Source organism: Charadrius vociferus, unplaced genomic scaffold (assembly GCF_000708025.1).
Source record: "Charadrius vociferus isolate BGI_N301 unplaced genomic scaffold, ASM70802v2 scaffold178, whole genome shotgun sequence".
In the NCBI taxonomy this organism is placed as follows: Eukaryota; Metazoa; Chordata; class Aves; order Charadriiformes; family Charadriidae; genus Charadrius; species Charadrius vociferus.
The window spans coordinates 1,271,535-1,284,312 of NW_009649717.1; the positions used below are offsets into that span (position 1 = coordinate 1,271,535).

General features: G+C 37.5%; 1 protein-coding gene across 1 annotated transcript in view; it reads left to right on the plus strand.

Moving 5' to 3' along the window:
* The window catches only part of TMEM184C (transmembrane protein 184C), a 15,702-nt gene extending 5,762 nt beyond the window's left edge, over positions 1 to 9,940 (plus strand). Inside the window, exons 2-10 of the mRNA XM_009890756.1 lie at positions 1,779 to 1,909; positions 2,007 to 2,043; positions 3,958 to 4,163; positions 4,957 to 5,031; positions 5,922 to 6,015; positions 7,447 to 7,559; positions 8,268 to 8,367; positions 8,861 to 9,032; positions 9,482 to 9,940. Coding sequence (XP_009889058.1) covers positions 1,779 to 1,909; positions 2,007 to 2,043; positions 3,958 to 4,163; positions 4,957 to 5,031; positions 5,922 to 6,015; positions 7,447 to 7,559; positions 8,268 to 8,367; positions 8,861 to 9,032; positions 9,482 to 9,774 — 1,221 coding nt within the window. The 3' untranslated portion in view covers positions 9,775 to 9,940. The remainder of the gene's footprint in view (positions 1 to 1,778; positions 1,910 to 2,006; positions 2,044 to 3,957; positions 4,164 to 4,956; positions 5,032 to 5,921; positions 6,016 to 7,446; positions 7,560 to 8,267; positions 8,368 to 8,860; positions 9,033 to 9,481) is intronic.
* Positions 9,941 to 12,778: the final 2,838 nt, after the last annotated feature.

The window sequence follows — 12,778 nt, forward strand, 5'->3', positions numbered from 1 at the left end:
GGGGGGGGGAAGGGGGGGCTCCGCTCCTCTGAGGTGGTCGGCAGCGGCCTTCAGCCCCGGGTGGAGGCCCGGAGGGGAAAGGAGAGGCCGGGGAAGTTCGGCGGTGCGGCTGCGTGCGTTTATAGCGCTGTTAAAGCGCAAACGAAGCAAAATGGAACGGGGCAGGGTTTCTTTCTCCTTCCGGTTCAGTAATAGTTGGTGTTTAAACAGTTCATAGAATCATAGGATGGGTTAGGTTGGAAGGGACCTTAAAGATCATCTAGTTCCACCCCCCCTGCCATGGGCGGGGACTCCTCCCACCAGCCCAGGTTGCTCCAAGCCCCATCCAGCCTGGCCTTGAACACCTCCAGGGATGGGGCACCCACAGCTTCCCTGGGCAACCTGTTCCAGTGCCTCGTAGTGAAAAATTTCTTCCTAATATTTAATCTAAACCTGCTCTCTTCCAGTTTGAAGCCATTACCCCTCATCCTATCACTACATGCCCTAGTAAAAGTCCCTCTCCAGATTTCTTTCAGCACCAGTTGATAAGATGCTGAAGAAATTGGAGTCAGTCTCTACAGGAGCTCTGCCCCTGCCGTGCCCAGATCTTGTGTTTTGACACTTATTAGGCTATGAATGCTGGTATTGCCACTATTTCAGGTAGTTCTGTCTGATCAGGGAGAAGTGAGATTGTAGGTAGAGAAGCTTCTCTTTCACGTTGGTGATATGTCTGTGGTGGTATGACATATCATAGTATGTCATAACAGTAGCATGTGAGTTACGCACATGTGTGGTAGCATTACTTTTCTAACAAAAAGTAAAACTAACTTGTTCCAGTGGAGCTAAGCTTTTTCATGGTATAATCTTAAGCACTTAATGGCAGTAAAATCTGTCTTGAGTGTATTTTAATTTCCTGTTTTGAAACCCTGTTCTGATATGTTCAGCATAACAGTTTATATCAAAGTGGTATCTGAAATTTCAAAATCATTAAATCTGATACTGGTAGAGAACCTACTCAGTGTGTGTTGTGTGTCTCTACTACCAGTAGAGAGAAACTGAGTAGCAGAGAAACTACTTAGAAGGGATCTTTGATCCGGAAAGCAACAGAAGACTTGGGATGTTGATGTACAGTATGGATCAGAGAAGAAGTGTTCAACAACAAAAAAAAACTTGAGAAGAGTCTACTATGTTTCTCAGGTTTTGGTACTTAAGATTATCAATATAATTTTTTTCAGAGAGCTTTGGTTTAAAATTGTAGCCCTGTGTTTTAGCAGACTCATACATATATAAATGCATATCTATTTCGGATTTTTAAATGAAATTAGTTGAAATTGATTACTAGTTGGAACTTGATTTTAAAGCTAAAAATACTTTAAGTCCACAAGCTTTCAGAAACTTAATAATGAAGTGCTGAACTGAGACAAGTTCCAGACCTAAAGCAAGGAATTGGTTATGGCTTTCAGTAAATTAAATAGTGAGCATTACTGTGTTTTTGTAGAACATTTTATGTTTATTGTTGATGGTTTTGTTTGGTTCTGCAAGATTTCTCATCTTTTGAATTTTTAGGTTTTATTCTAAGTCACATCAACAGATTGCAAGGGAGACTTCGGGATTTTGTGTATTTGAAAGGAAGAGTTAGAAAAAATAAACTTAGTATTGGGATATGTACTTAACATCTGTCTTAAAACTTTATTCACAGTAAAGAAAAAGAAAGATAAATTATTTTTCTTGCTATACTAGTAAAACTTCAAAGTATTAATACTGAAATTTGATCTTGCATTCTTCTTTTTTTTTGCAAGGTTGGAATTCATACCAAGGCATGGTTTATTGCTGGAATATTTCTACTAATGACTATACCGATATCACTCTGGGGAATACTACAACACTTAGTCCATTATACTCAACCTGAGCTGCAGAAACCAATAATAAGGTAACATTTCACATTTTATCAGTGCTACAGACGTTGAATTTAATTCAGAGTAAAAATACTTCGAGTAATATTAAATGTTCTTTTGTTATTGTAACAGGATTCTATGGATGGTGCCGATTTACAGTTTAGACAGTGTAAGTGTTCTCTTACTGTTAACAGCTCAATAAAATTCTGTTTGATGTGGGAGTGAGGGAAAACCGTGTCACTGTTAGAAACTATGCTGCATGGAGAGTCATAGTTCTAGAAACTTCTGGGCATTCCTATTTATGGAGGGCATCAGAAGCATAGTTTTAACAACGTTACATTCTCCTTGTGGAGCTTGTAGGATCACTTTTGCTAACCCTTCTTAACCCTGTCCTTGAGTATCCTTTCTGACAGATGTGGAAAGGGATATGACAACAGCCTGCTTTTGGTCCTTCCATCTTCAGTAACAACTGAACTGGAAACTAGCCAGATCCAACTACTGTCTCAAAATTCAGTGCCTTACGTTTCTTTAGGCTTAGTATTAAAATTCTTTTCCGAGTTATGCTTAGTGCTAAATTTCTTCCCTTTTGCTTCAGGGGGCAAAGGATAAGATCCCACAAAAAAAATCCACTTCTGAATACTTTTATGCAATAGATTCTCTTGGCCATGCCAGATATGGCTTATGTAAATATGTCACCTGTAGAGATGATTTCAACCAGAGCTAAGCAACAAACATACTAAATGTGTGGACTGTACAGGATCATCACCACTTGACATTATTTCTGTTCCCCCCATAAAAGACAACTTTCCAGGAACTTTTCCGTTGGTTTTTCTCTTGAGTGTTTATGAATATGAAGTGTCACCCTGATGTACGTTCTCCTTTTTTTTTTTTAAAGACTGGGATTTAAAGTATCCGAGAGTGAAGGAGAGTGGGGAAGAAAAAGACATCATCTGTTTCCTATGGGGAATATCAACGATATTTCAATTTCAAGTACAGAATTTTCCTTTGGAAGAAAAGTACCTGCTAATTAAATGAGCTCTAGCCAGGCATTCTGACCTACTGAAAATTTTCCCCAGACTCCTGGATCTTTTGGCCTTTGCTGCATTTGTGGTATCCTCTTAGAGTGCTTAGTCTGAGCTGAACTTAAAGTTCCCTTCTCAGATTCAAATAATGTATTCTCAGTTTACTAGATGCAGTATTACATCTGCCACAAAGGTGTTGCAGCTTCTGTCATCTCTAGTATTTCTTAACTCTGATGAGGATGTGAAGCATCTTCATGTAGTTCTAATAAGAAGATCAGAGCAGGCACAGTTTTGCTCTGCTACAACCTAGGGAAGCAAAGTAAACTCAAAAAACCTGCCGCTATTTAACCTCTTCCCACCCCCAAAGAAAACAGTCCACAAAACCAAAAAAAAAAACCAGTAGGACAGGATGCACTAAACAGTGCAACAGCAGCGTGATACTAAAAATTAAAAATTGAAAGCTATGACAGCTGATCCATAATCAGAGTTTTGCGAAAGCAACACTTTTCTGTCTGAAACTCTGGTTTAGAGGGATGACTACCACTTTAAGGCTAATCTGCTGCTTTCTTCTATATTTTGCAAACGTGCCAGAACAAACATTTACACATTAGATAACAAAAGAAATCAACTTTTTGCTGAGGGACTAAAAACTTAGTTCTCAACCCCATATTAACAATGAATACGTGAATTTCAGGAAACAGTTCTATCTTGTCTCCTCCTAACAGGAGTAGGTTATGTGTAAGGAACCATCTCCCTAGTTATTTTTAAATGAAAGACCAAATTGTGTGGTCAAAGATACAGAGCATCTCTTGGCAATGTGCTTTAAGCATGCTTCCATTTGAAGCAGCAGAGATGCAATCTGAAGTTCTGCTTGTATTTTTACGGAATGTTATTTTCTAGCAGTAGCATCTCACTCTTATCAGCCAAATGCTTCAAGCTCTGTTTAATTAGTGCCTGCTGTCTAATGAAGTATTGCTTGCTGAACTAGCCAGCCAGTGTTGTCACTGGAATCACTTTTGTCTTTCCCGTATGTAACCTTTTGTATACCTCTCTTCTTACAGTGGATAGCTTTGAAATACCCCAACATTGCAATATATGTGGATACATGTCGAGAATGCTATGAAGCTTATGTCATCTATAACTTTATGGTTTTTCTTTCAAATTATCTAACCAACCGGTATCCAAACCTCGTATTAATAATAGAAGCAAAAGATCAGCAGAGACATCTGCCGCCTCTATGTTGTTGTCCATCATGGGCTATGGGAGAGTGAGTATATGATGACATCTTAAAATTTTGAGCTGCGTAATGAGATACAAATTTGTTTTCATATTTAGTAGTATAGCTCTTGTGGCTTGGTAGAGTCGGTTCATGGTTTGCACGTTTTGTTTATCAACTATGAACCTCTACTGAAAGCAGCTGTGGACATGTTTTCATATAACTGTAAAACATCCTATAAATCGCACTTAGTTACTAACATACATCGACTCAGTGGTGCTGAAGGAAACTTCCTTATTTTTGAAAAATATTGGAAAAAGGTGTCCTTGAATTTCCTTCCTTTGCTATCGTATAATATTTGCCATAAACCTCGAGTAGAATTGCTGATAGACCAGATAGCCTATTGCTTTTACTTCCACAGGTGAAGGACAAAAGGCCATATGCCTGTGAACTGTTTGTTTCTGCATGCTTAATCTGATAAGCATCTCTCTTAAGAGATTTTAATAAAGCTGTTTAAAACTATTAAAGACAAACTATGAATGTAAGTCATTCTTAAACATCTTCAAATATAGTGAAAACTGCATTCTCTTTGTTTAGCCCAGCTGGAATCTTTCCATGGCTAAAATAAGTGAATCATTGACTATTTCCTGTTACCTGTCTATAAAAGTCTTTTGTGTATTGCATATACACACACTGTACACTGTAGCATCTGAAATCCTGGAAGCAGAAGTTGAAATTATCATGAAATAAAAATTCAGTTTAGCAAAACTAGTGAGAACAGGAAACTTCCATGAGTGAATTATCTTTAAATTCCTGTACAATGAATTTTGTGTTTCTCTTGCAGAGTTTTATTATTTAGATGTAAACTGGGTGTTTTGCAGTACACTGTTGTCAGACCATTTACTACCATTATTGCTTTGTAAGTATGCCCATAAATAATTAATATTGAACTTCAGGATGCGATTTTGAGTCACACTGGAAAGAATTTTCATGCCCTTTGTATTGAATCAAGGCAGTTTGAAAGCAAACTGGTCGTGTTACATGCTAAATGGGTCCTGGCAATTTGAATCAACCTACGATTTCTTTATGACTTCTCTATAGCAGATGACTATTTGCAGAATTGAAATAATAAATACTTAATGTCTGCTGCTGAAAGCAGTGGGAGCGAATGTGAAATACTGTTTATGTGGGAAAGACATTTTTATGATCTCTTAATTTTTAGAGTCTTTTTTCCCCTCCTCCTTTTTCTCATTGGCTTCAACAATTGTGTATTTTCAAGTCAGGCTTTATGTAACTTTTTAAATTTTATAAAACTTCGCATGTGACAAGCCTGACTGTGTGCCTTCATACAGATCATATAACCTGTTGTATAAGGAATAGTTATGCATGTTGATGCTGAAAGCTTAATTTCATGAACTTTGTATTGATGGTCATTACTGTTAATTCTGTGGGACTGTGCAAGAAGTTGCTACTCACAAAGAATATCCATGTAAATATTTATATTAGCTGAATGTGTTCTAACAGTTAAAAGCAAAACAGCTAAAAAAATAATTGATGTTTAATTGTTGAATTAATTTAACAATTGGATATGTTAACCCTGCATTCAAATGCTATTTCTTCTATGGAAAATGCAATACAAACTTCCTGTGCCATATGCTGTTGGAAACTGATTCTTGTGCAGACCCCCAGTGCCCATATTTGAGTACCAAAAGATTTTGGATTCTTGCAGTGTATCGATGTAATGAAGATTTAGCGCTTTGAGAAAGTAATCATTTACTACGTAGTGATTAATTCTAAAAATTCTTTCAGAATTTGTGAACTCGTGGGAGTGTATGATGAAGGAAACTTCAGCTTCAACAATGCTTGGACTTACTTGGTTATACTTAACAACATGTCACAGCTAGTGAGTATGAAGAATACATCTTTCTGCTCTTTTAAGTCATTGTATTAGTATTATGTGAATCTTTTTATGTGAACTATTACCAGTAATTGTGTTAATGTCTGGTAATTCTTATTATGGGTAGAATATTTTCCTCTGTAAGTCCAAGTTACTATCTGTTAAATATTATGTATGTAAAATACTAGGAAAACAGATAATCTAAAACTTTTATTATTTTTACTGTGAAGCTCCATAGAGCAATAAAGTGTCTCGCCTCCCTACCCTAAACTATTTGATGGGTGAAGTGGTACGGCCCAGGCACGTTAGAGCTGCAGACTTGCCCCTCTGCAGAAGAGACGACTTCGCTTACCCCTGTAGCTTCCTCCCAGCACGCATACAAAGGGTCAGCAGTGGCTGTGTTAAAAGTACTGTGTTACAAAGCTGGTGGTAGCAACATTGACAGGAAACAATGGAAATGGTGCCTGCAGTGCTGAGATTCTGGCCTGTCTAACGCCCTGTGGTGTTGGTTCAGCTGCCGGATGATGTCAGGGTAAGGGTGAGATGTCAGCCCCTAGACTTGAAAATTCCATTTTGGAGGTCAGGGATTGTATTTAGTGGCTTGCTGGGAATGCAGAGGAATAATTTTCTGCTTCACTCAGGGCACATTACACATGAGCTATTGCAAGAGGAGAGAGCAGCAGCTCTGGCTCCTTGCTGCCTGCTTGCCTCCAAGCTTCTTGCTTCTCTTGGCAACAGCAGCAGGGGTCAGAACAGCATGATGTCCCATCCAAAAAGGGTGTCTTCTTCCTACTGCCACCACCGTGTTTGATGGGGGACTGTTACAGAAGGAGCTGTCACTGCTTTCTCCTGTGACAACAGTCCCAGCAGCAGCAGATACTTCTGCATGTCCTAGTTGACGTGATTGCTTAAAGAAACTTGGTAGCAAGAGGCTAGGAGAATGTGGGTGAAAAGGGGAGGTCAGTTCCTTAGGTTTGGCTGTACGTTAGTTCTGTTGCTTGCCGTTGTCATTGGTAGGAAACTTGTTCAGCTTTGCGGTGAAGTTTATATTGATTGCCTCACCTCTCATAAAGAGGCAATATTTCAGGGGTTCTTAACAGAAGGCTGAAAGAACATGTGCTTTTTATGCCATTTTCCCTAGAGATGTGCTTGGCATTGAAAAGTTTTTATCAGACCTTCCTATGCTTTGCTTTAGTGTGTAGACAAGATGACCTCAGTCTCTGTCTGCCAATAGCAGGCATTTCAGAAATACAATTTCAAGAAAAAAAAAAAGTCTGCTTTAAAACAGTAAGGCAAAGATTCCATACATCCAGAGCCTCTTTTCTAGAATAGATAGCTTTTTAAGTTTCTATTGTACTGTAATATATTTTCTAACTGAAGACATGCTGTAAAACAACTCCCTCACAAAATAAAGCTTTTCTTTGTTTTCCTTGTTAGTTTGCTATGTATTGTCTGGTGCTGTTTTATAAAGTACTACGTGAAGAACTGAATCCTATCCAACCTGTTGGCAAGTTCCTTTGTGTGAAGATGGTCGTTTTTGTTTCTTTCTGGTAAGTGAATTATTTGCTTACTGCTTCTTGCTCTCTGGATGGATCATAAAAGAGCTAAAAAGGCTGGATTTGTTCCTGAGATTAGAGGCCTCAAAAAAAATCTACCCATAATCTTAGTGAAGTGCTGTAAGGGGAAAAGGGTACTAGTACATTTGGCAGAGCAGGCTTGTTCACTTGAGATTATTTTTTAGACTTGCTATTTTATAAGGTAATTCTCAAGAATGTAATTTATTTTTAAATCTTCACTTGCAGTTATTTCAAAACAAAAATTGAATTATTTTTTTTACTTTCTAAAGTAAAAAAAAATAAATAATTACTTTAACCATTTCAGAATAAGTTACTATAAGTTACTATTTCAAGTATTGCTCGCAATTAGCTGCTAATGAGAGTGCATTTGACTATCTGAACATCACTCTGTGGGCTCAGTAATACCTTGAAAGAGAAGCGACTTGTTCTAATAACTAACTGGAGCACCAGACTCTTCTTTGGTTGTGTTCTCTGTTCGACTTTAGGACCATGGATGGATGACATCTCTTTTTAAGTCTGTTTTGTTTTCCTCCTCTTAAAATCTAAATATATACACAGTAAGATTTTTTTTGTGAGATTATTCCTCTGTACATACATAGAAACAGGCCTTGTTTAGCAGATTTGCTTGGAGGTTTTCTTGCACTACTATTACAATAACAATTAAAAAAAATCTCTTTATAGGCAAGCTGTGCTTATTGCGTTGTTGGTGAAAGTTGGCGTTATTTCTGAGAAACACACCTGGGAATGGCAAAGTGTGGAAGCTGTGGCTACAGGCCTACAGGTAGGAGCAGACAATTACTTCGTAGGAGGAGTGGCTATATGTAAGATGACATAGCTGGTCTCAAGCAAATTTTGTCATACTCACTTTAATTAACACAGGGTAGATTAGTACTGAATTTATTGTAAGTTGGGCTAAGTTTCAGCCAGTCACCCCAAGTGAGTTTTGTGCTCAACGCTTGTATATCCGTGTGTTGGGCAGAAGGAATGTGCCCCAGTTAAATACTTCTGTTGGATATCTTTTCATTTCTTCTTGCAACAATTCATTGTAGAGCTGCTGCTTGTTGAATACTTGCTTGCAGCAAGTCAGTCCATTAGGCAAGAATGGATTTCAATATCTATGGCTGGCTGAAGCCTGCCCAGAATATCCTACCTCTGGTGGAAAAGTAGCTGATGCCAATATCCCAAGGCAATTGCAGTCTTTCGATTATAGAAGAAATACAGGAACTATTTTTCTCCAGTTATGAATGATTAAGTCAATCTCTCTCTCATTGCAGGATTTTATCATTTGTGTTGAGATGTTCCTGGCTGCTATTGCACATCACTACAGTTTTTCCTATAAACCCTATGTTCAAGAAGCTGAAGAAGGGTCATGCTTCGATTCTTTTCTTGCAATGTGGGATATTTCTGATATAAGGGCAGATATATCAGAACAGGTTCGAAATGTTGGTAAGTAACAGACAGATTTGTATGATCCGTTAACAGCATATGTATTTTCAGCTTCATTTTACGCTATTATCCATCTTTGCAGTACTTAGAACATTCCATACCGAATTAGTGGCAGCTCCAGCCCTAGAGGATTTCATGGTTTATCTGGCACTTTGCTCTTTCCAGTACTAATTTAAAGGCTAGTTTTTACTTTTTCTTTTAAATAGATGGATCTCAGGGCAAGTTTCAGGTGTGTTAGGTAGAAGAGAGGGATGTCCCTTTTGGTTTTTGTTTTGTTCCGTTTTACAGAAAGACATCCTTCTGTTTATTAAAGCTAACAATGCCCATGTAAAACTCTTATGAAACAAGAGTCATCTCATTTAACACGCCTATTTTACAGTTGATATGTTCAAAGACCTTGGTATAGCGCTGGAAGTATTAAAAAGTATTTTCATTTGGTGTAATTCTAGGAAGGACAGTTTTGGGCCAGCCAAGGAAAATGTTTTTTGCTGAGGATCACGAACAAAACGAACATACGAGTTTACTGTCTTCATCTACTCAAGACCCAATTTCTGATGCTTCTTCAATGCCATCTTCACCTATGGGTCATTATCAAGGGTTTGGACACACTGTGACACCTCTCACAACACCAACAACAGTTCCTGCAGTTGATGGTATTTATAACACTTCTGCTACTCGAGACGCTGAGGAGTCACCTGAACTAGAGCACAATTTATCAGAGAAAGCTTTGGATAAAAGTTAGACTCACCTTTTCTTTGAATGTGTCAAGGAGTCTGTTGTATGCTTGCCACACATGTTCTGTTAACATGTACTATTAGTGATGAAAGTTGAAAAGCTTGGAAAAGCTACTGCGCAGACAGGAAGAGGATACGGCTGTAACTGACATCTGAATTCTGAATCTATAATAGATGTGAGTATCTGTGAGTATAAAACACGCACACTATGAAAGTTTCTGCGTAAATTTAACTGCTAAACACGTATACATCATGTCAAAATTAGACTGACTTTTATTAATACAAAAGAAACATTTGAAAAAAATACTCTGCTCCTCTGAAGGTGACACGGAAGTACTACTAGCAATGGGAAAACTTAATTTCAAGAATGTAATTTAAGGAGGGCAGTAGCAAAAAGCATTTGTATTAGCTTTGATTGTCCTCTTAATGATAGTAACTTCCATAGCCCAATGGTGAATGGAGTGTGGACGAAATGGTAACTTCTGTACAGATGCCATCTTCTTCCCTTCCCTGCATAGCTAAATAAAACTCCTTCATGAAGATAATTATTACAGAGCATCAGTAAAGAATCCGTACAAAGAAAGTGTTCCCTACCGGCCTCGCTATAAAATTCCATGCTCAGAACATACAGTTGGCATATCTGTTGTCCTTGTAGCTCTTAATTTGCAAGTCTTTTACACATAGAAGAGACAGCCAGAATGATAGGTTTTGGATTAATACTGTACACTTGACTACCTTTTACCTATCCTTCTAAAATAAGAATAATGGTTACAACCTTAAAATGCATGGGGTGTGGTGGGAAATAAAGCTGCTTTTTTCCTGTCCTTCTAAAATAAGAATAATGGTTACTACCTTAAAATACATGGGGCGTGGAGGGAAATACAGGATGTCAAAGGAAGTAGAAAACAAAACTGATTTCTTTCCTTTAGGCTGCAATAAGTTCTTTAACACTTAAGTTTTTTTTAAGCTGTTAAAGCAGGGTATCTTGACAACGTGTCTGTAGTAATTTGTATTCATAAATTTGTGTGTATGTGATTATTGTATTATGCTTCTAGTATAGCCTGGATTCAAATGTAATAGTTGATTCGCCCCCACCCAGAAAAGACCTTTGCAAAGGTAAAACTAAGTAGTTAATCTAATACTGGAGTTACTAGCACTAGATTTCAGACCAAGAAATAGCACATTTATTTTGCAAAAACTGACAAAATCAGAGGGGTATTGTTTTTATCCCGTTACCAGACTTTTAGTACTATTGCATGTTTGCAATCTGACAAACCCTAGAGCACTGACCTTTTAAGTGACATCTGAAGTTTCTTTTTCAGGATTGTTAGCATTTACAGGATAAATGTTTAACTTCTGGCTGTCACAGTTAATTAATTTTAAGTGCTTTTTTTGCAGTACTAGTGTGATGTAAATATTGCGCCTTACTCACTAGGCTGCATATTTTATAGTTGACTATGTACTTGCTGTATTTGAAGTTAGTGGGAAAGTGCAAATCATAACTTTCCATTTGCCAAGTCATTGCCTTTGTTGTAAATAAGCAATTAAAGATTTTATTTAAACTGTTCACCTTCTTTCAATTTGATTTACTGCTACGGTAATTTAAGAGTGTGAATGATGCATGAATGCAACTGTTCTCTTCACAGAAGGAGGGGATCTTCAGTACAACTTGTACAAGAGTTTGTACTTTCTGTATTTTAAGGCTTATACTGAAAAGTAAGTTCTTTGAGCTTACGAAGAATCATAATCTACTTACTTATGCTTGGTTCCAGGTATCTTTTCATCCATGCAATAGCCATATTCTAAAAGGAAACAACTTGTAAAAGCTCACAACACCTGGGGCACAACAGTGCCCACCGTAGCCAATATTTGAAATAATCTGATTTCTTGCATGTATGCAGGTAAAAAGGGGCATTGGTACAAATACCTGAAGGATCAGAGCTGCTGGGAGCTAACTAACTACTATGCTTTGGCTTTTCAAAAATCTTACGCTGAAGGATTTTTTGTAATACTTGAAGTTATGTCTGTTTGGTGTAAAAGTTAGGAAAACAGTTAATGTCTTGGTTGCTTCTTTCACATCATTTCTGGGAAGCTATTAAGTTATTTTAATTATTACTGTTACTCCATGTGCACAGTATTACTGCTTATTTTTTTTCTGGGAGAAGAGTCATTTTTTTCATCGCAGTATCTTGTAGGGACATACCTTTCCATTAAAGATTGCTACTGAATTTCCAAAATAAATGGAAATTTTTCAATGACACCTACCCTGTCTTTTGAAAACTTACAACAGCATTCAACAGCATCACTTACCAAGTTTATTTGCAAATGGATGTTTTATATAGTCCTTCATAAGATTGCTCTTGCCTTACTTAACAGACTGCTTGAAAACTCAGTAATGGTCATTTTCAGCCCTTTAGTCTCACTGACTAAGTCTCATTAAGTAAGATGTCCTTAATTTTTCTTTAAATCATTTTGCCGTCTTACTAAGTGCTAAAAAGCTTAATAAAAAGCATAACCACTATTATTTAATGGGTTCGCTTTTATCAGAGGTCTTCTAGCATAAGAAAGCTACTTCTCTAGCATAAGAAACACTTCTCTATAAAATGGCACTTTGGTGAAAATACCCTGTACCTACTAGGTTGAGTTGCGTCACTGTAACTTGGGGTTTATGGATCACGGTTTTGTTTGGGTTTGGTTTTTGTTTTTAAGAAAAGCTGTTTTCTATGTAGTATGAAAAGCCTCTTTCCTACTCTAATTCACTTACATTGTTACACATTTGTAGCTCTTGGATAAAGAATGGTATTCCAGTTACTTTATTTTCTGAAAACTTGACTTCATCATTACCTCTGTTTTGGGGGGGAAAAAAAAACCAAACGCAAAACACCCAAACAAAACTGGAGACCTTTCCTCCACCCTTCTAGAAGGAGCTTTATTACAGCAATCTATCAGGTGCAGGTTCAGCTGCAGGCTGGGACAACCGCAGCTCCAGCAGTCCCTGAAGTAAAAAGTGAG